Source organism: Erithacus rubecula, assembly GCF_903797595.1.
Source record: "Erithacus rubecula genome assembly, chromosome: 6".
NCBI lineage: Eukaryota > Metazoa > Chordata > Aves > Passeriformes > Muscicapidae > Erithacus > Erithacus rubecula.
This window is the reverse complement of record NC_136688.1, coordinates 49,304,639-49,324,153: the sequence shown is the minus strand read 5'-3', so window position 1 is coordinate 49,324,153 and position 19,515 is coordinate 49,304,639. Positions and strand designations below refer to the sequence as shown.

General features: G+C 43.2%; 1 protein-coding gene across 1 annotated transcript; it reads left to right on the top strand.

Moving 5' to 3' along the window:
• Positions 1-4,609: 4,609 nt before the first annotated feature.
• SLC25A29 (solute carrier family 25 member 29) lies at positions 4,610-13,840 on the top strand. Its single transcript, XM_079309199.1, has 4 exons — positions 4,610-4,675; positions 6,205-6,248; positions 10,781-10,864; positions 11,479-13,840. The coding sequence occupies exons 1-4, from the start codon at positions 4,642-4,644 to the stop codon at positions 12,220-12,222; spliced, it is 906 nt and encodes a 301-aa protein (XP_079165325.1). The 5' UTR covers positions 4,610-4,641; the 3' UTR covers positions 12,223-13,840.
• The last annotated feature ends 5,675 nt before the right edge of the window (positions 13,841-19,515 follow it).

The following is a 19,515-nucleotide window of genomic DNA, read 5'->3' as shown; positions in this document are numbered from 1 at the left end:
ATGTTCCATTCCCTAACCTCCTGATCCCCTTGCACAGGTTTCAGTTTGGTGTCACTTTCTCACAGATTTCCCCTGCGTGCTACAAGGACAGCAGGCAGCCAACTTGCCACAGGAATGAGCAGAAACTTCCTCTGCTGTCTCACCCTCCAGAATCCTCTGCAAAGCATCTTCCACCTAAAAGACAACAGGACAAAGGGAAGTGGTTCTTTGAAGGGTTAGATTGAGTTGTATCCTTTTCTCTCAGACACATGGCAGTGCAGCTGCTGTACATGCTGGTAGACTCTCTATGTTTCCCAAGCTGCTCTGGGCTCTTTCTTTTCTGTCTTCTTTATTTGAGGGGCCCACATTTTGCCATGCAAAGGAAGCTCAGTGGTCCCAAAGAAATAGAAAGCAGGAAAATCACAGCCTCTCACTCCAGCACTCCAGGGGATGCATCCCAGTTGTTGTAAGTTGTGTTTGAAACAGCCTTAGCAGAATGAGAAGGAAGGCAGTCACTGCTGAGCCTAATCCATGGAGCCTGGAGGGCACAAGAGTCCCAAAAAGCATCTGAGTCACACTGAGCCAGAGGCACCACACACCAACAAAGCAGACACAAGATCAGACACAGCTTCTGAAAAATATAGCAAAAACAGCCTGAGTGAAGAGGAGAACCATTAAATCTGGGTTTCCTTCAGTGTCAGGTTAGGTGTTCTCTCCAAAACCATATCTGTACTGCACATGTAAGGCTCTGGATGAATATTCAAAATACTTGATCTAAGAAATACTGCTCAACTGTAAGAGCTCTAATACTTCCTTCCTTCCATTTATCACACAAATACAAGTATCTATACTGACTCACTGTCCAGCCCACACACAAGATTAATAAACTCATCCACATTCACACAGCATTGCCTCACAAATGCAACTTGAACTGAAAACAAAACAAAACCCCAAGAAGAAAAAATGCACTAAAGACAAACTCCCCAGTGGGACTAAAGCCATGCTCATGCCTTAGTGAACCAGCCCTGGACATCTCAGACTTTGTGCCAATGAGTCCTTAGTACCTAAAGTGGCCCCCGTCCCCCTGAAGTGCTTCAATGGAGTTCAGTAGCATTGAATAAAACATCCTGTAATATTAAATAAAGCTGATTTGGAACAGCTCAAGCATACAGGAACAAGACAGGCCTTGAGAGATTGCAGCAACCTGGGAGGGGCTGCACAAACATCAACAGCAGGATTAGAATTCGAGTGATCTTGACAAACTGGAAATACAATCTGGAAAAAGCTATTTAGCACAAACAGCTAGGAACAACTACAGAAAAAAACCTGCAGGGTCAAGGTAGGGAACACTGTGGCACACAGCTGATCCACTGCAAGGGACCTGGAACATATCATGTGTCACAGGCTGCCCATAAGTGAACAATATCATATCATGTTGGGTTGTGCTGTGTTATGCTATGTTATGTTATGTTATGTTATGTTATGTTATGTTATGTTATGTTATGTTATGTTATGTTGTGTTATGTTTGTTATATCTCTTGTTTATGTCTGATCTCATACTCAGATGCATGAACAAGAGTGTTGTCTGCAAATACTCAGGGTAATCTCCCAGAACTCACTCAGCAAGGCCTTAGGGTTTGGCTCAAGGAACTTCCCATCAACTGAAGAAAGAGGGGGGTAAGAAAGTTCATAGATCAGAAGATAATTATAAATATAATTCAGGGAAGAAAAGACTAAGACTGAAACCATCTTCAGATTAACTAGAAGTGCCTACAAAGAGAGAGGAAATGTTTCCCCTGACCATTGTGGGCAAATACCAGAATTACAAAACCACTTCTGGTAGAGAAGGTAATTGCTCTGAGGCAGATTGCTTGGGAGATGAGAGGATTTGAATAACAGATTAAAAACACTTTGGCCAGGAACCTTTTAGGCAAAACTGATCCTTCCAAGGCTTGTGCTACAAGACAGAGACATACAACATCAGGATTTTCACCTGCAGAACTCTGCGTGGTTGTAGTTTCTCTCATGGATCCAGGGTATACAAGAGTCACAGAAAGTCACTTCCACTTCTACTTGCATAAAATGCTTAAGGAGAAATGACTGATCAGGGATTCCTGCCTGATCTCAAGCACTGTCTGCAGATGTGTGAGTTCAGTGAAACTGTTGCTGTTAGGAGGTGGGTGATGGAGCAGGAGTGAGCAGCTCCCAAAGCCACTGATGCTGTGCCTGGGGGCAGGACCAGCCCACCCACCTGCTCTCTAGTGCCAGCTGGTCATCCCCAGGTAGGGCAGGTATGTGAATGAGGGAATTCAAAGCATCCTTGGTGCTTCATTTGATTTGATGGTTTTTAGAGATGAGAAGGAACACAAATGAGCATTGGATTGGAAGATAGGAGTAATGTCAGGGATTGACTGAAGGTTTTGTATTTACATCTTGACTACTTGTTAATTGTAATGATAGTCCAAGAGCTGCTAGTTCTGGGACAGGTTCTCAGTTTTTTCCTCTGGTATTAGTTTCAGACCTCTTTGAAAGACTCTTTGTCTTTGTTCATTTGTTTGTGTGCTTTCTTTGCACAGAACATAGAAGCTGGATTGATTTTTTATGTGTTATTCCACTGCAAGATTGTATTGATTTTTTTTTTTTTTTAATGGACCTGCTACACCTAAAAAAGCAACTGCCATAACATGGAAAGTAATTAAAAAAAAAAAAAAAAAAAAAAAAGGGAAATAAAAATCCACCTATCTGCTTTTCCATTCTGCTTCTGGAATTCACCCTCTAAAGGCAATTTAGACTGTGCAGGCCCTGAAGAAGATCCTGTTACTCTAAGCAAAGCTGGAATAGGCTACTTATTGTTCTAGGCCACTGGTATTCCCCTTTCTCAGACATTGCCTGCAGAAATAACGAGCAGCTTAAACAGGGCTCCCTTTTGAAACTGTCAACAGCTTGAGCTCCCCATTTAAAGGCTCTGGCATCAGGGCACCCTGAAGCCAGGCAATGTTAGCAGGAAAGCAGAATTAATGCAGAACAAGAAAAGCCTGCAGGGAGGGAGAGGCCCCTTGTGCAGGGTGAAATGCAGCAGTGCTGTGTAAGACTGAGATCAGGGCTCTGCAAAGCCCTGTGGGCAGCAGGCTACTCATTTGTGGCTTTGACCACCAAAGATTTGGTCTCATTCCCACACTTCCCTCTGTGCCATGGGGTCATCACTTAGTACAAATGGTGCAACCCTTTTTTAGCTGGTGCAACCCTTCCTCCCCTCTCTGGGATGATATTTTCGGGGAGAGTCTGGTAATAGAACCATAGAATGGTTTGGTTTGGAAGGAACCTCAAAAACCATCCAGTTCCACCTTCTCTCCATGGGCAGGGATACCTCTCACTCAAACTGGTGGCTTGAAGTGCCCCTCAATTTGGCCTTGAACACTTCCAGGGATGGGGCATCCACAGTTTCTCTGGCAACAGAGCATTGCCAGCAGGTGGAGGGGGTGATCCTGCCCCTCTACTCAGCCCTGGTGAGGCACACCTGGAGTGCTGTGTCCTGCTCAGCACCAGAGGGACAGGGAGCTCCTGGAGTGAGCCAGCAAAGGGCAGCAAAGTTGATCAAGGAACTGGAGCATGTCTCTTACAAGGAAAGGCTGATGGAGCTGGACCTGTTCAGCCTCGAGAAGAAACCACTGAGAAGGGACTCAGCCAATGTCTATGAGTGTCTGAAGGGAGGGTCTCAAGAGGATGTACCCAGGCTCTCATTGGTGGTGCTGAGCAAGAGGCAATGGGCAGAAATTGATGTACAGGAAGTTCTGCCTGAACATGAAGAACTTTACTATGCAGTGATTACAGACTGGAACAGATTTCCCAGAAATGGTCTGAAGTTTTGCTTCAGTAAAGGCATTCAACAACCATCTGGTCACAATCCTGTGCCACATGCTCTGGGATGACCCTGCTTAAGCAGGAAGGTTGGACAAGATGTCCCACTGTGGTCCCTTCCAAGATGAGCTGCTCTGTGAAGCTCTCCCTGGAGCCTTTTCTCAATGCTGAACATCCCTGACTCCCTCAGGCTTTCCCATTAACAGGTCTGACAGGCATTTTATTCCTGTTAAAAGGAGGCACCTCCAAGGTCCTCACAAATCAGCTCTTCAAGCTTTCCAACCACAAGCGCTCAGGGGTGCCTCTTACAGGAACCACGACCCCCAAAACAGCCTCCCCGCAGCACCCAAAACAAGGAGGTGCCATCGATGCTCCACAAGAGGGATGCTCTGCCCCTCCACCCTCCAACCACCACCTCCCCACCCTCCAAAATATCTTTTTCAGTCTTTCCTTCTCGCTCATTATGCAGCTGCCGCAGAGAAAGAAGCGGCAGGTTGGCGGCGGGTTGGCGAGGGGGGTGTCGGAGCTGCCGGAGGGTCTCGCATTCTCGGTATCCCCGATCCGGCACCGCATCTGCTCCTGTCCCCGTGGCCGCCGGTACCGGGAGTGCCGGGGGGAGTTGTCGCCGCCCCTGCCGGTACCGGGAGTGCCGGGGGGAGTTGTCGCCGCCCCTGCCGGTGCCGCCGGTGCCGGGGGGAGTTGTCGCTGCCCCCGCCCCCGGAGGCGCGGCCCGGCCCGCGCAGGGTAGAAAGGGCTGCGGAGGAGCGCGGAGCCGAGCGGGTGTGCGGGGCCAGCGCTGCCGGCATGGCTCTGGATTTCCTGGCGGGGTGTGTTGGAGGTGAGTGCCGGGCTCTGCAGGGGCAGAAACAGCCATTAAAGATGGTGGGGAAGGGGGAGAAAAAGGCGAAAGGAGAGAGAGGGAGAAGGGGGTGGGAGGGAATAATAAGGAAAACAACAAGCAGAAAAAACGCTAAGAAAGGAAAAGGGGGGAAATATAAACGAGTAGGAAATAGAGAAAAGGCGTAGAAGGGGATAGAGAGAAATGCTTTTAAAATGCGGAAGAAAGGCAGGCAGGTCGCCGGGGAGGGCCGGGCGCGGCGCTGTTATTTTGGCAGCGCAGGATGGTGCCGGGGGCGATGCAGCGGCCCCCGCTGCGGCAGGGGCCGAGCCCGGCCGGGGGAAGATGCGGGGGCTACCGTGTGTGTCCCGGGGGCTGCCGTCTAGCGGGGGCTCCCGTGTACCGGGGGGTTCCCGGGGGCTGCCCGGGGTCAGGGGGAGCGCAGGGGCAGCGGCTGGCTCGGAGCCCCGCGCTGAGCGCAGCCCGCCCGGGCCGCGTTAAGATGGAGCGGCGGACGCGCGTCCTGCGCTTCCCCGCGCACCCGCGGCCGGCCTGCGCCCGCTATATTTAGCAGCTGTTAAATTGTGTTCGGGAGATTTATTCTCGCGTCTTTTCGGGTGTCTGCACTTGATGTTTTTCTTTGCCAACCTGGCAAAAATGTTTTCAATTCGCTTTCCCAGCGTCTCTCTGATTTCGTGCTAGCGGCCCTTGCCATGCCAGGTTCCTCCAGGGTCAGCCGTTCCGCTGGCCTTTCCTGCCGAGCACAGAGCACATTGCTGCTTTTCTATCTTGGGCTGTGTTCTGCCGTGCTGGCCTTAAAGAACCTGGGCTGCAGAGCACAGGGCGGGCAGCCTCCCCCCAAAGCTGGGGAGGTTTGCCCAGGCTCCCGCAGGTCTCGCTGCTGTCATTGGGGATTGCTGGGTGGCACAAGAGCTCAGCCGCAGGATCCATTGCTTCAGCCTGTGTGTGCAAAATGCCTGTGCTCGCACTGGTGTAACTAATAGGCCTGCATGCGACTTCTAAAAAATCCTTTGATGCTAGGATAAAGCAAATGTTCTTAGGAATGCGTGGTTCTGCTGCAGGTGCTGCTGTCTGGAAAGGCTGTAGGCAGAGAGCAGGAATGTTCTGCTGCCTTTAGGGATGCTTATGTGTTTTCTGTGCCTGTACAGAGAAATATGCACATGAAATACTGTGCTTTAGAGGAAACCTGCGTTTTCTGCCCACTGGACATAGCCTGAGCTGAAGCCCGGAGTCATGGCTGCACATTCTGCATGGTGTGGCACAGTCTGTAGTGACACAATTCAACCCCTAACTGGGGCTCAGAGGCTTCCTGAGAAGCATAAAGGCACCTGGTACTGGCCTGAAGGACTGAATTGTAGATCTCTTATCTCCTGGCTTGGTAGGATGCTCTTTCAGTGCTCTTTCAGTTGTGCACTCACACCTCAGGCTGGTGGTCCTGCTTGGGCTACTGTAGCCCCAGAGCCAGGAAGAAACTTCAGAGTAATAACATGGCATTTGTTTCATTTCAGGTGCTGCTGGTGTGCTGGTGGGACACCCCTTTGACACTGTTAAGGTGGGTTGATTATGAAATGTATCTGCCTCTAAGTAGAAAACTTAGTTTCTCCAAGGAGTAGGGGAGGAAAAAAAAATCCCCAGACACTGTAGGAATGTAAATCTGCATGGGAAAGCTTGGAGCAAGCCTCCACAGCTACTGTTTTAGATTCTTCAATCTCCAGCTCTTCAGAAGGGAAAACTTAGTAGCATAAACTCTGGCCTTAAACTGCAAGTTCAGTGCAGTAACAACATGGTATTTGGAAATACAAATTTGCATTGAACTAAATTTTGTTCTAAGCTTGCTTCTCTGCAGCTGTTCAGCACTACCTGCTAAAACTGCCTCTCCCTGCATTTGTAAGACAAACCCACTTTGTTAGTTGAAGGATTGGTTAGTTTTGTTTTCCCCTCAAGCTCTGCTATTGCTCCTTAATTTGTAGCAGTAGGTGGAAGTCAAAATCCACAGCATGGAGCTTGTCTGGGGGCTGTTTCCTCTAAGTATTGTTGCATATTGTTATAACTTTTCAAGCTAAAATTGGTTTTCTGGTGGTTAGTTGTGTGTGTTACACATATTTCAGCTACTATAAATAAAAGATTTGAGATCTCCTGGAGGGTCCCTCAGCCAAGGCTCTCCAGAGTCCAAGCCCATATTTCAGAACAGAATGACAATTTGAGTCATCTTTTGGCAGCCTTATCCAAAGTCTTGCACTGAAGAATAGAAGAAAGGATATCAGTGTATTCCCTGCTAAAGTAATACCTCAGGTCACCTGACTGCAGCAGACAGCATGCCATGTAGTAGATCTATATTTGGAATGCCTTTACCTTGCTGAATTTAGATATGCAAAGGCTATGGGCTGATAGTGTTACCCAGGACCCACATCCTGTGTTCCACCACATGGTTAATTCAATACAGAATTCCCAAGGCAGTGGATATTGATCCTCCTTGCAATCTTGCAGTGCAAGCTGCTCAAACAGTAAAATCTGTCTTTTTGTTTCTCAGAACATGGTGAATTTGACAGTTAAATAATTCAGCTGAATTCTAGAATATATTTTCAGGAATGGCATCATCCAGACTGGCACAATTTTTATTATGGTGGTAAAGGGCCAGCTGTCTTTTTTTCCCCATCCTGCCAAGTTTTATATGCTTAACTGAAGGTGATCAGTCATTTCATTGAATCCAGTAAAGCTGCTAAAATTCTATGCTCAGACTAAAGGTAACCATGTGTGGGGTTTTCAGTTTTTTTGTTCTTGTTTTTTTTGTTCTTTTTAAAGTGGAACAGCTTCTATTGGATGAAACTAGATGTTTAACTGTATAAACTGGGGCTCCCATGCTGATTTCAGTAGATGTAACATTGCAAAATAGATGTATTGACTTCAGAAAAAAGCATCCTGCTTTACAATGGAGCAAGTAATTTGTTTCTAAATTTTTTATTAAATCCAGTGTGACCCATGATATTTTCATATCCTTTAGAAAGTATTGTAAGTGTTTATTTTGTTAGAGCAAATACTAATGTTTGTATTATTAGCTGGCATAGTCACCACTGAATGTGGAAAAACTAACCTTTAAGGAGAAAAAAAAGCCATTGCATAACTTGTGTATGTATATGTGTTAAGAATTAACTTTTTATTGTTCTGCAGTGTTTAAAGGGCTAGCTGGTAGTCACCTTAGACTGTGCATTTTTGATGTAACTGAACTATGGGAAAGCTGCTTAGATAAACCAGTTTTACTTCTGTCTTGGCATTTAAGCTCTTCATTTTTTTGGCTGGTGCTCGTGTTTGGCAGAGCTGGGAGGGGGATGGTGGGACACACAGGGAGACATTAAGCTGTGAAGTCACCCTGGGAAACCTGCAGCTGAGCTGATCTCAGAACTGGCAAACTCTTTATCCCTGGTTTGTTGATGTAATGTATAAAATTGCTTTTTTGCTTTTAACTGCCTTTACTTTCTGAGCTAGGGGCTGTCTTCATTAACAGCAAAAGTGTTACTTTGTTGTAGATGACAGATAAGCCTCATCACGGGAGAGTTACCTAGTAAGTATAGCCCAGGTGAACACTTCTGTTTCTCTCAGTCTTAATTTATTCCCAAATGTATTAGTTCAAGTAAAGAACCAAAAGACATATGAAGCTTTTTCCCTTTTTAATTTTAAACTGATGTGTCCCTCTTCTACAGCTATGGCATGGAGGGAGTGGGGTTTAAACATCCTTTTTTTTTTTTAATGTAGTTTTATTCTGAACCTTCTTTCTGCTATGCATTTCTGGCTGTATGCACTCCCACACACAGTGCCTCTAAAACCCAATCTCAGGCACACTGCTGCTGAGGTCTTATCCACTAGATATTCTTGGATGATGTTTTCATTGCTCAAATACTTCTGAAGTCACTGATTTCCCACATTATTGAATGCTTGGATGTTTTGAGGATGGAGTGGTTTGGTTTTTTTTATTTACTCTTGAGTGCCTTTATGCAAGTCTTTAGTGATGTGAAATTGCTGGGTGTTATTATTGGACCTAAAACCTTAGTAACAGTGTTTTCCAATAAGAAGGAAGGTAGAATATTGAGCAATTAATGGAACAGGTGGATAAACTTTGCACATGATTCATCTTTCCTGTAGTTGTACACAATATGGAGCTTGTTGAATATGGCATTAACATGCATGAAAATGCAAGTTTTATGTGAACTCATTGCCATACATGGCAGTTTGCTAATGTGAGCACCCTTGTGTGGCCAGCACTGTGCTCAAGAGAAAGAGGTTTCATTCCTAGACCTGGGGAGTCAGTACTCTAAATAGTCTACCCTACAACAAGGCTTAATTGGTTAATGTTTCACAAATTATTTAGACTAAAATAGAGGGAGCTGTATGCCACTAGGAAATCCAGCCCATTGATATGACTAAGTCTAAAGTAAGAAGGTTTCTAAGCTGCAAATCCTCCAAAGCCCGTGTGTGGAAATCACAGACAAGGTTTGAAACAATAACAGTAAATTCTAAATGGAGTAAAACCTTTGTTTGTACAATTGTGACAGCTTGTTAAGGTTTGCCTTTGCTTGTGGACCTGCTTCTTTAACAGCTTTGACAGTCTTTCTATCACCCAAAAGTCACTTGAAGTGACAAAGAATTTATTTTCTCTGAATCCTACTGTAAGCCTGTTTTTAATGCTGAGATGTGACAAGACCCAAGGTGATCTCAGCCTCCCACTATGGCTAGCATACACTAATGTATGTACTAAAATCACATGGAAAACTAAAATTCTGATTTACAACACAGAAAATAACATGTTGTAGGAAAAATACGAAAACTGTCAATTTCTTTTTGCTTTGAAGAAAGCTAACCTGAATATGGGATTCTGGCAAACCACCTCCATAAATCTTTTTCTAGACACTTATTACAGGCCTCCCATTGCTGTGGTGGTGTTTTTTATTACTTTAGGCAACCATGAAAAAAAAGTTCAGGAATCTTTTACATAGAGGTAGTTTTTTTTTTTTTTCTTTTGCTCAGAATAAGAGACTGAATTTTTTTTGCACTGGAGTTGCAGCAGCAGCATTAAATGGTTCTTAAGCACCTTTTGTGCAGAACATTGCAGCCCTCCATGTGAGAGAACAGAGATTTATAACATTGTCAATCCATTGAAATCAACTTACTGAGTTCATTGCTGAGTGTAGAGCTTGCCTGAGCTAGGTAGAAACTCAAAGTGTGCTGAGGGCAAACAAGCATGAAAAAAACAGACTTGGAATTTTCCACTATAGGTTAGAAAGGATCCAGAAAAGGGATCTCCTAAGACCACCAGTTACAGAAGCATTTATCTCTCCAGCAGAACATACTGTTTTTGTTTTGGAAAGGTTAATTCATTGTTAGCATTTAAAGGTTTGAAGCAGCTACACCTTCACCAGTTGCTTGCATTCAGCAGGCTTAAAAACTAAAATAGACTAAAATTTAAAAGGACAAATGGCTTTTTACTCCTTCCCTTATGCAAAGACAGACATCTCAAGAGTCACCACTCAGCTACCCTGTGGAAAAAAAAACTAAACAAACAAAAAAAAACCAAAACAAAAGAACAAAACAGATCTCAATGAATGGGCCCAAATCTGGCATTTAGAACCACTATGGGTGGTTCTATGAAAGTTTCCATCCTTTTAAAGTTATCCTAATCTCATGCTTGACTTGCATATAATTTTTTTAAATTAAATGGTCTCAGGTTTGCAGAGGTATTCTTTAGTGAGAACAGAAGCATTCTTGGCAGCTAAAGAAAGTCCCTTTTGTAGCCTGTACTGGAAAAGCATCTGTTTGAAATTCTATATGTTAATGTACCCTTCCACTTATTGGTTTGCTAAGAGTCACAAGAAGTTGATGATCCTCTTCCCCTCATGTTTTCACCCCCAAACTTAGCTCAAAAAACTTACACAAGATTTCTCAAATTATTGTGCCACATGTGGCACTCCAGTGTCCAGCCTGTGTTCTTGTATATGCATTGCTGTAGCAAATCTCCACATAGGCACAAGACAGTAGCTTATCCTTTAGGCTGTTCCTGATGTACAAATTGGTATCTCACACAACTTTTTGTAGGTTCGTCTGCAAGTTCAAAATGTAGAGAAGCCTCTCTACCGTGGGACTTTCCATTGCTTTCAGTCCATCATAAAGCAAGAATCTGTAAGTACAGAATTATTACTCTGTGGGTTTTTTTAATCTTTGTATGTTTTGGCTCAAGAGGGTGGGAAAGCTGTTAAAAAGCTGACAAATGTTGAAGATCAAGAGATAAAGCATGCTCTGAACCTCACCTGGCTGTAGGGCAGATATTGTAGCCAGAAACTTTGTGAAAAAGATCACTAAGTCAAAATATGGTATTTTGAGGTTAAATTTTCAAATAAAATATATTTTTTTTAAATAACTAATTTTCTGAGAATCTAAGGAGTGAATGAAGAAATTGGTAAGGTGTTTTTTGCTGCTGAAACTTTAGGACCATTGTTAAAAAGTCGGCCTCAGGTTTTAAGTAAGCTATTTAAAAAGAAAAGGTATAAAATTTGCCAGAAAACTTTTCTCTGGGTGGAGTAAGATTATTTTCTGAATGTGTTCAACTATATTTTTTGCACTGCTAAATTGCTTAGATGTTTGTGTCCTAGGCAGAGATGAAATTGTTATACAAAACGAGGTGGTCCTGTTAAAAAGCTGGGGTACAAGGGAGAGCCAGAAAAGCTGTGTTGTGCAGTTTGAGGAGGTTGTCCACACCTCTGCTAAAAAGGGTTTTTGCTCCCTTCTTCCATCAGGCTTTTGGACTCTATAAAGGTATCGGGTCGCCAATGATGGGACTCACGTTCATTAACGCGCTGGTGTTCGGGGTGCAGGGAAACACCCTCCGTGCTCTGGGCAAAGACACTCCTCTGAACCAGTTCCTGGCAGGGTCAGCTGCTGGGGCCATCCAGTGTGTCATCTGCTGCCCCATGGAGCTGGCAAAGACAAGGATGCAGCTTCAAGGAACGGGAGAATATAAACTAAAAACGAAGAACTACAAAAATTCTCTGGACTGTTTGGTCAAAATCTATCAGAAGGAAGGGCTGAGGGGTATCAACAGGGGCATGGTCTCTACCTTCATAAGAGAAACTCCAAGCTTTGGCTTTTACTTCCTGACCTATGACTGCATGACTCGGTACTTGGGCTGCGAGGCTGAGGACAGCTATGTCATTCCCAAGCTGCTGTTTTCTGGAGGGATGTCGGGAATCGTGTCGTGGCTCTCCACCTACCCCATGGATGTGATCAAATCCCGGCTCCAGGCTGATGGGGTAGGAGGGGTCACACAGTACAAGGGCATCCTGGACTGTGTCAGGAAGAGTTACCATGAGGAGGGCTGGAGGGTGTTCACCAGAGGCCTCACCTCCACGCTCCTCCGCGCTTTTCCCGTCAATGCAGCCACCTTTGCCACTGTCACCGTGTTCCTAATGTACATGAAGTCAGAGGACAACCTTCCTGAATGTGAACCAGGCCCAGTAATCCACCAGCCTTCCAGTCTGTGACCCTTCTCTCTCTTCTCCTCATCCAAAGCCCAGCTGGTTGGGTTTTGTGAAACGTGAACACTTGACCCGCACAAGTAGTGTAGATTTATGCTCTCTGTTTAAAGAATTCCTAAATCTATCAGATCAGGATTTCATCTCACTACTTGTACAAACAGCATCTTGCCTTATTCAGGACTCCATATCTAGTAATATTCAAGTAAGAGGGGGACCTGCCTTTTGAAAGTTGCTGTTGTGGCTCCAGAAGAGGTTCTGGAGAGTGTTCTAGCACCAGAAATGGAGTTTTCTTTCACTCAGGTTCTGAATGACTGAGTTGAGTTGAATGCAGAAGTGTTTTCATGAAAGAAATACTCATTCTGTATGTGACAGGAGTAAGTGTACTCCTCTAAGATGAAGAAGGGGGAAGTGTAATGGTGGAGGTGTTTTGCAGGTAACCCTGAACTGTAAAGACATGGGTTAGCATTCAGCTAGTCCCGTGTTTTACTTTTCCTTTGCTTTTTTATGTCAATGGTTTTACTAGAATTTTGTTCATACTGATTGTTAAAAAAAAAAAAAAAAGTTGTACCTAAGTTACTCCCTGACCTCTTAGCTTTGAATAAATATCTTAAGCACAAAGTTAGCATCTGCACTCAAATGCACTTGTTCCTTTAAATCTCAAGGCTTGTAAGGATTTAGGGAAACTCAAATCTAGTAGGACTGGTGTTGTCTGCCCTCACCTCTGTTTCTCCTCTGGTGGGTGCACAGACTGCATTGAGCAGTTCAGCCCAGTGGACTTTGTTCTCTGAAGTTAGTGCAACTTTGCCCCACTTCTCCCAACGTGCCCCATAGCAGCCAGTGATGTACAGAAGTCAAAGTCCTGCCTGTGGTATTGCACAAAATGTTTGTGGATGCAATGTTAGCTTTGCAGCTTGAAGTATCTTAGAAGTACATACATATTTAGGACTGGAGGTTTCATACCTTTCCAGAAAATAGGGGTGTAAGTGTCTGAAATGGTTGCTGTTCAATACACTTGCATTATGAATTAAAACAATACTGATTTTTATGTATTTAGTTACAGTGCTACTGGAAAGAAGACTGAAAAGTGCTTTGGAGAATTTTCTTGGTACATTAATCTGCTGTAATTTTTTTTTTTTTTTTTTTACCAGTCTGTTCAAGAATTGAATTAGCCAAAGAGCTACAAACAGTTATTTAAGATTTGAGCTAAAAGCTAAATATATTTGTCACAAATAGCCAGGAGGAAGGTCTGTATGTGTGTGAGCAATGTTTTAAAACATATCAAACTAGTTCAGTAAGTACAACTTGTTACACTTTTGGTTGGGACAAGTGCAATAGGTGTTTAATTTATATGAATTTTCTAAAGAAGCGTTATTTCATAGCATTTTGCACTGTAACAAAATATGCTGGAGAAACCTGTAAAATTGGTATGTCTTTTTATACCTTGAAGGTATGGTGGATGTTTTAGTGCCTACTTGCACTGAGATTCAAATTGAATGTTAAATCTGTCTATTAAGCTGCATATGCACAAAAAATCACAGCAAAAGACCATTTACACCTTTGTACAGGAGTATGTCAAGTCTTGTATATATATTAAGGGAATAAATTTTTTAAAAATTTTGCCTTTAGTTCTTTGAAGTTTTTTTTGGGTTCTTTGATGTTCTGCTCAGATGGTTTTTTGTGTTAAATTGAGCATGCAGGAGGATGGGGTTTCTGGTTTTTGCTGGGGAAACTTGCTCTGTATCTCCATTCTGTGCACCAATGTGTAGGGCAGGGCCTTGCTCTGGCTAAGCCCCATTCCTGGAGCAAAGAAAGGAAATTGCCTGACCTCATTTCTTCAAACTGACCTTTCCTCTATTGAAAGAACAATCCTGCTTTTAGAGCCAAAGAGCTGACCTTATGCTTAGATGCTTCCTATCCTGCATTTATTATTATTATTTTGTTCTGTGATCAGCACCAAGGCTGCTCAACTGGGGGAAGACAAGCCTTGGGTCCCTGCAGGGTCACATCAGAATCAAGTACCAGGCATCCATAACCTCTCTGGGCAACATGTTCCAGCACTTCACCACCCTCACAGTAGAGAATTTCTCCACCTACTCTGTTTAAAACTGTCACCCTTTACAACTCCATACCTTTGTAAAAAGTCCTTCTCCACGTTCCCAGTATGTCCCCTTTAGGCACTGGGAGGTGTCCCAGAGCCTTCTCCTCTCCAGGCTGAACAGCCCCAGTTCTCTCAGCCTGCCCTCAAAGGAGAGGTGCTCCAGCCCTCTGATCATCTTTGTGTCCCTCCTCTGCACTCACTCCAGTAGGTTCATGTCCTCTTCAGAGGTTATTTCAGGTGCTGGTTCCATCAATTCATCTTCTTAAAGGGTAGATACACGTGGCTGACACAAACCCAGTCAAGCATCAGTTTTCTGGATCAGAAAACAGCAAGGCCACCACCTCTCTGACCATAACCAGGGTCAGTTCCCGTCAAGTACCTTTTGTTCTCTCAGCAGGAACAACTATGTTCAACACTGAACTATGGAACAGAAACAAATACCTGGAATAAGCAAACAGTGTCTCCTTAGACGATGAATATCATTCAAACAGAAAAGGGCTATGCAATGTTTTACTTGCAGTAATGCTTACTAAAGCATTCTTTCCAGAAATTCATTCATCTGGAACTTAAATAATCAGTAGCAGACACTGGATGTTACTCAACAAGCCTAAGACGAGGCTAAAGCCAGCTTTCAGCCTAGTCTGATTTTGCCTGAAATCCATGTGACTTATAACTATTAAATCAAGCTAGACAGTAGCCTCAGCCTTTTAAATCATGATAGCTGTCTTTCCTGTGAGCTAATTCACACAATGTCCTGCTTTCCCAGATCCTCATTTCCACACCATTATCAAGCAATTCCCAAATAACTGAAGGGATTAAGAAGGTAAAAACCACTGAAAATGAAACTCAATATCAAGTCCTTCTGCCCTGTTCTTTCTTAAACTAGATGAGTCATGCCGGTTTTAAAAGTTACAGCCACAACCATTTCCAGTTAGGACAAGAGGGGAAGAAGTATCCACGTATATTATTCTTGACTAAACTACTTCTTGACTAAATGACTGTAGTAGAACAACTAACGTGAAATTTATCAGGTCTGTAACATGACAAGTTTTTTGTCCTCTCTGCTTTGTCTTTCTCTGCATATCTGCAGTGATAGGACCAGGGCTAATGGCCTTTAGCTGAAAGAGGGCAGGTTGAAATTGGATATTAGGAACAAATTCTTCTCTGTGAGGGTGCTGAGGCCCTGGCACAGGCTGCCCAGAGAAGCTGGGGGTGCCCCACCCCTGGAAATGTTCAAGGCAGGCTGGATGGGGCTCTGAGTAACTTGGTCCAGTGAAAAGTGTCCTTGACCATGACAGGGGCTGTTGGAATTAGATGATATTTAAGTTCTTTCTAACCCAAACCATTCTAGGATTCTATGATGAAGCTTTATATATGGTTCAGGTAAAAGCAAGATATTCAAGGGATGAAAACCTGTCCATTGCGGGTGCAGCACTGGCAGCATACCTGGAAAAAAAACTAAGACACAAATGTAAACATTAACCTTGCAAAGAAGTGTTTTTTCTTTGAAATTAAATATATTTATTATTATGCTGGAAAACAAGTGTTAACAGTTTAATGTTAGCTGCTGTTAGCCTGACTTTTAATCCATGGATAGTTTAGGAACAATTTAAAACCCAGAAGTGTGCCAAACACCATTAGATTAGCATAATGTGCAGTTAAACCCCTCTTCTGCCAGAAAAACAGGCAGAGAAAATAGAAGCTTACCCAAGCCAGCATGCTGCCCTGTCAAACACCACAGCCATGGAGACAGATGAAGGATCTGAGGGACTCTGTGACTCTGGGAGGCACAGAAGAGATCAGGGAAGCACAGAACTGGTTGGGCCAAAGCTCAGGGAGACAGCCTTTGATGACAAGAGGAAGCAACCTGCTGCTTTCCATGTTCAGGAATTTACGTGTGTCCAGGGCAGTTGGGGAGACAAGCAGAGGAAAATAAGCCATTTTCATCTTCTTAGTGCAACTGTTTTGCAAGTTCTGTATTCGTGTTGTTCTCACTAATTGCAAAAGTGGTTATCACCAACAGGAAAAAAGTCACATATTATGAACAATAATACATAAGATATACAGTAACAGCTTTTCTTCTTATAGTTTATTACTAGTTTTAACTGAGTTGACCTAGAAGGTGATTTTGAGCTATACAGGTTCATCAATAAACAAACTGAAATCAAGGCAAGGTCTGCAGTGAACACTAATGTCCTATAGATTGATATAAATGGAAGAACATCAGGTTCTAATGTTCACAAAATATTCTTAAGGTCTATAAAATTTAACAACTAACACAGTCTAATTGCTTAGTTATCATTCACTATTATAATTTATTATGACTATTTTTCTTTACTGAAAGAAGCACACTGCATTTTTTATTGACAGTAAAAGAGACTTGTACCATTTTAGCCACATCCATGTGTCAATCAATAAAATACTAAAATCACAATGAAGCTTGACCTCATGGTCGGCACTGTTTCCTATATATATACCAGAATTGAAAGAAGTGTTGATCAAGTAATTTGACTTAGCCAGATTAAAGTTGATAGAAAATAAAAGGAATATCCTTTTTCTAGGATCTGATCTATTATCTCAAGCAGAGATTTCTTGTAGATCAGGAATACATCAGTGTTGCAATCAACCAGGCCATACACCTTCCTTGTGCACTGAGGTATTTTCACTTAGGAAGAATCTATAAGAGGCGATTTTCTAACAGGCCAGTAATAAAGTTCAAACTTTTAAACTGAAGTGTAAGAATTACTTCTACCCTTAAATTAATCCAGGCAGTTTCCTGCTTCCCTGCCAGTTCTTAATCAAGACTGGATACATTTTAATTTCACACTCTGGAAAAAATTGAGATGAAGTCCCCTGTCCCTAACCTATGCAGGAGGAAAATATAAAAACAAGGAAACCAACCAACCAACCACACAAGAGGAAAACCTAAACATCTCCCATAAAAATTATTCCTTACAATCCATTTTCAAACCATTTGAATCTATGGGAGTCATTGGATTCATATAAATCCATTGGAGGTTCAGTCAAAACATCAGTTAAGACTGAAAACTGAAGGATTCTGTATCAAAAGGCCAAATTTCCTGTTTTGCTGACAAAAAATGAATGTGTCAAAAAAGTAAGTCAAAGAGTAAGCTGCATGATGCCCCGTGTATGAGGCAGTCAAAACCTTTGTAAGCCAAAACTGGCACTGGCCAGGCCAGTGAGGTCCTTGGCAAGTCCATCTTGCAGCTCTGAAGGACACCTGACACTGTGAGCCCTTAAAACACTAAATAATAAGGCAGTATCCACAGATTTGTCCTGCAACCAGCTCCTGAGCTTTAGCCAAAGGACATTTGGACCTATCTTGTCCCCAAATCTTTTGTGTATGAATTTCCCACTGTCTAACAAGCTGCACATATTATGTCACAGTCTTCACATGCTCTCTTATTTATCTCTAAAATATTAGTTATTCACATCCTTCTGAAATACACCTTTTCTGTGGCCTGCTCCAGGGAGGAAAACAGGTTACTTGAGATCTCTGATTCCCTGAAGAGCAGCAATGCAGGACTCTGATGCAGCATCAGTCCTGTTCTGCAGTCTCTGCAATGGCCTTGCACATACTATGAGCAGCAATAGATTGAAGCAAAGCCTTAATTGCCTCAGAAGAGGTTGGACTTTTTAGGATGTCACTGCTGGAGAAAGGCAATGATGTCTTACAGGTCCAGCAGTTAACCAAAATAGCCACTCACAGCTGAAAGCTGAAAGCTTCATTAACACCACTGATCACTGGATTTCCACATTAATCTCTAATATTAATGATTGATGGATGTATGTATATATGACCCACGTCACACTCAACAATTTTTATTTACAGTGTTTTATTTTCACTGCCTTGCTGCTGCTTTTAATGAATGCACAAGTACACTCAGGGCTCTCAGAAATCAGCACACAATTGCAGTTTTATTCTTCTGAGTGGTGTGTGGGCAATTTGCTCTTTGTCACTGGCAAGCTCCAAGTCTGTCAAGGTCCACTGAACGCCACAGGACATCCTGCACACACTTGACCTGGCAGGGGCACCCTGACACTGCCATTCTGCCTGCTGGTCATGCTCTGCAAACAGGTCATTCACTGCCACCTCCTGGCAAAGTGCTGCCCAGGAGTTTCTGAACTGACTGAAACAAAGCACTGGCAGATGCCACCTTGTATCAGAGAGATTAGAGGGGAATCACTCAAACCTACAGTACCTCTTAAAAACTGGTGGCAAAAGGAGCACTCAGAAGTCCTGCAAGGACATGACACTCTCCATCCCTTTCTCTTCCTCCCAAAATTCACCAACACTTGTACAGAACTTCAGGCTTGCTCCTGAGAGTTCCCAGCAGACACAGGATCCTGGTGAGAACAGCAGCTCATAAGAGGGTATCATGTACACACCATAACACACAACAGAAGATGTGGTGCCCGACCAGCACACAGGCTTAGAGCTTTTCTCTTAGAAAAACTAACAGAAGACTTGGAAAACCCTAAAATGTGAGTTGTTTAAAACACAGTTGCACGAGGAATCTTCTTCATTTTACCTACAGCAAAAGAGTGTTTTCCTGCTCCTTTAGGGGAAGCCAGGACCTGAAAAATTCACATTAACTCTTATACAGAATCTAATGTGCTTGCCCCAAAGGAAATTCAGTATTTTCTAGACCATTTCCAGAGAAAAGGACTGAAAAAAAAATTCTAAGTTAAACTGCCTTAATAATATAGGATCATTGAGAGTACACATAAAAGCTGGTTTGCTTTAGGCAAGGAGAATGAAGTTGAGAAAAGGACCACTGATTCAATTACCTTACAAAATTAAACCAGTAGCCATCCAGGTGGCATTTAAGCATGTCTGTAAAACCATCATCACACTCTTGCACCTTGACATGAGACCAATTCATATTATCAAATGAATATAGTAATACAAGCACATACAGTCCTGCTCTGGCTCATGTCTATCTTTGCAGATGTTTCTGTTCCTTGTGTTCAGCAGCAGGGTTGCATTCCCTCTGCTCTACTTCACTTTCCCATTCTTTTGTCCTGGGACTCTTCCCAAGGAAAGTGCTACTTTTTAAAGTATTCAATTTACACAGCCAGGAAAAAGACTACTGAAGTCCAACACTTACTTGTATTCCTGCCTGCAAAATCCACACCCAGTATTCAGTTTTTAAATCCACCCCAGGCTCCCCTCAGTA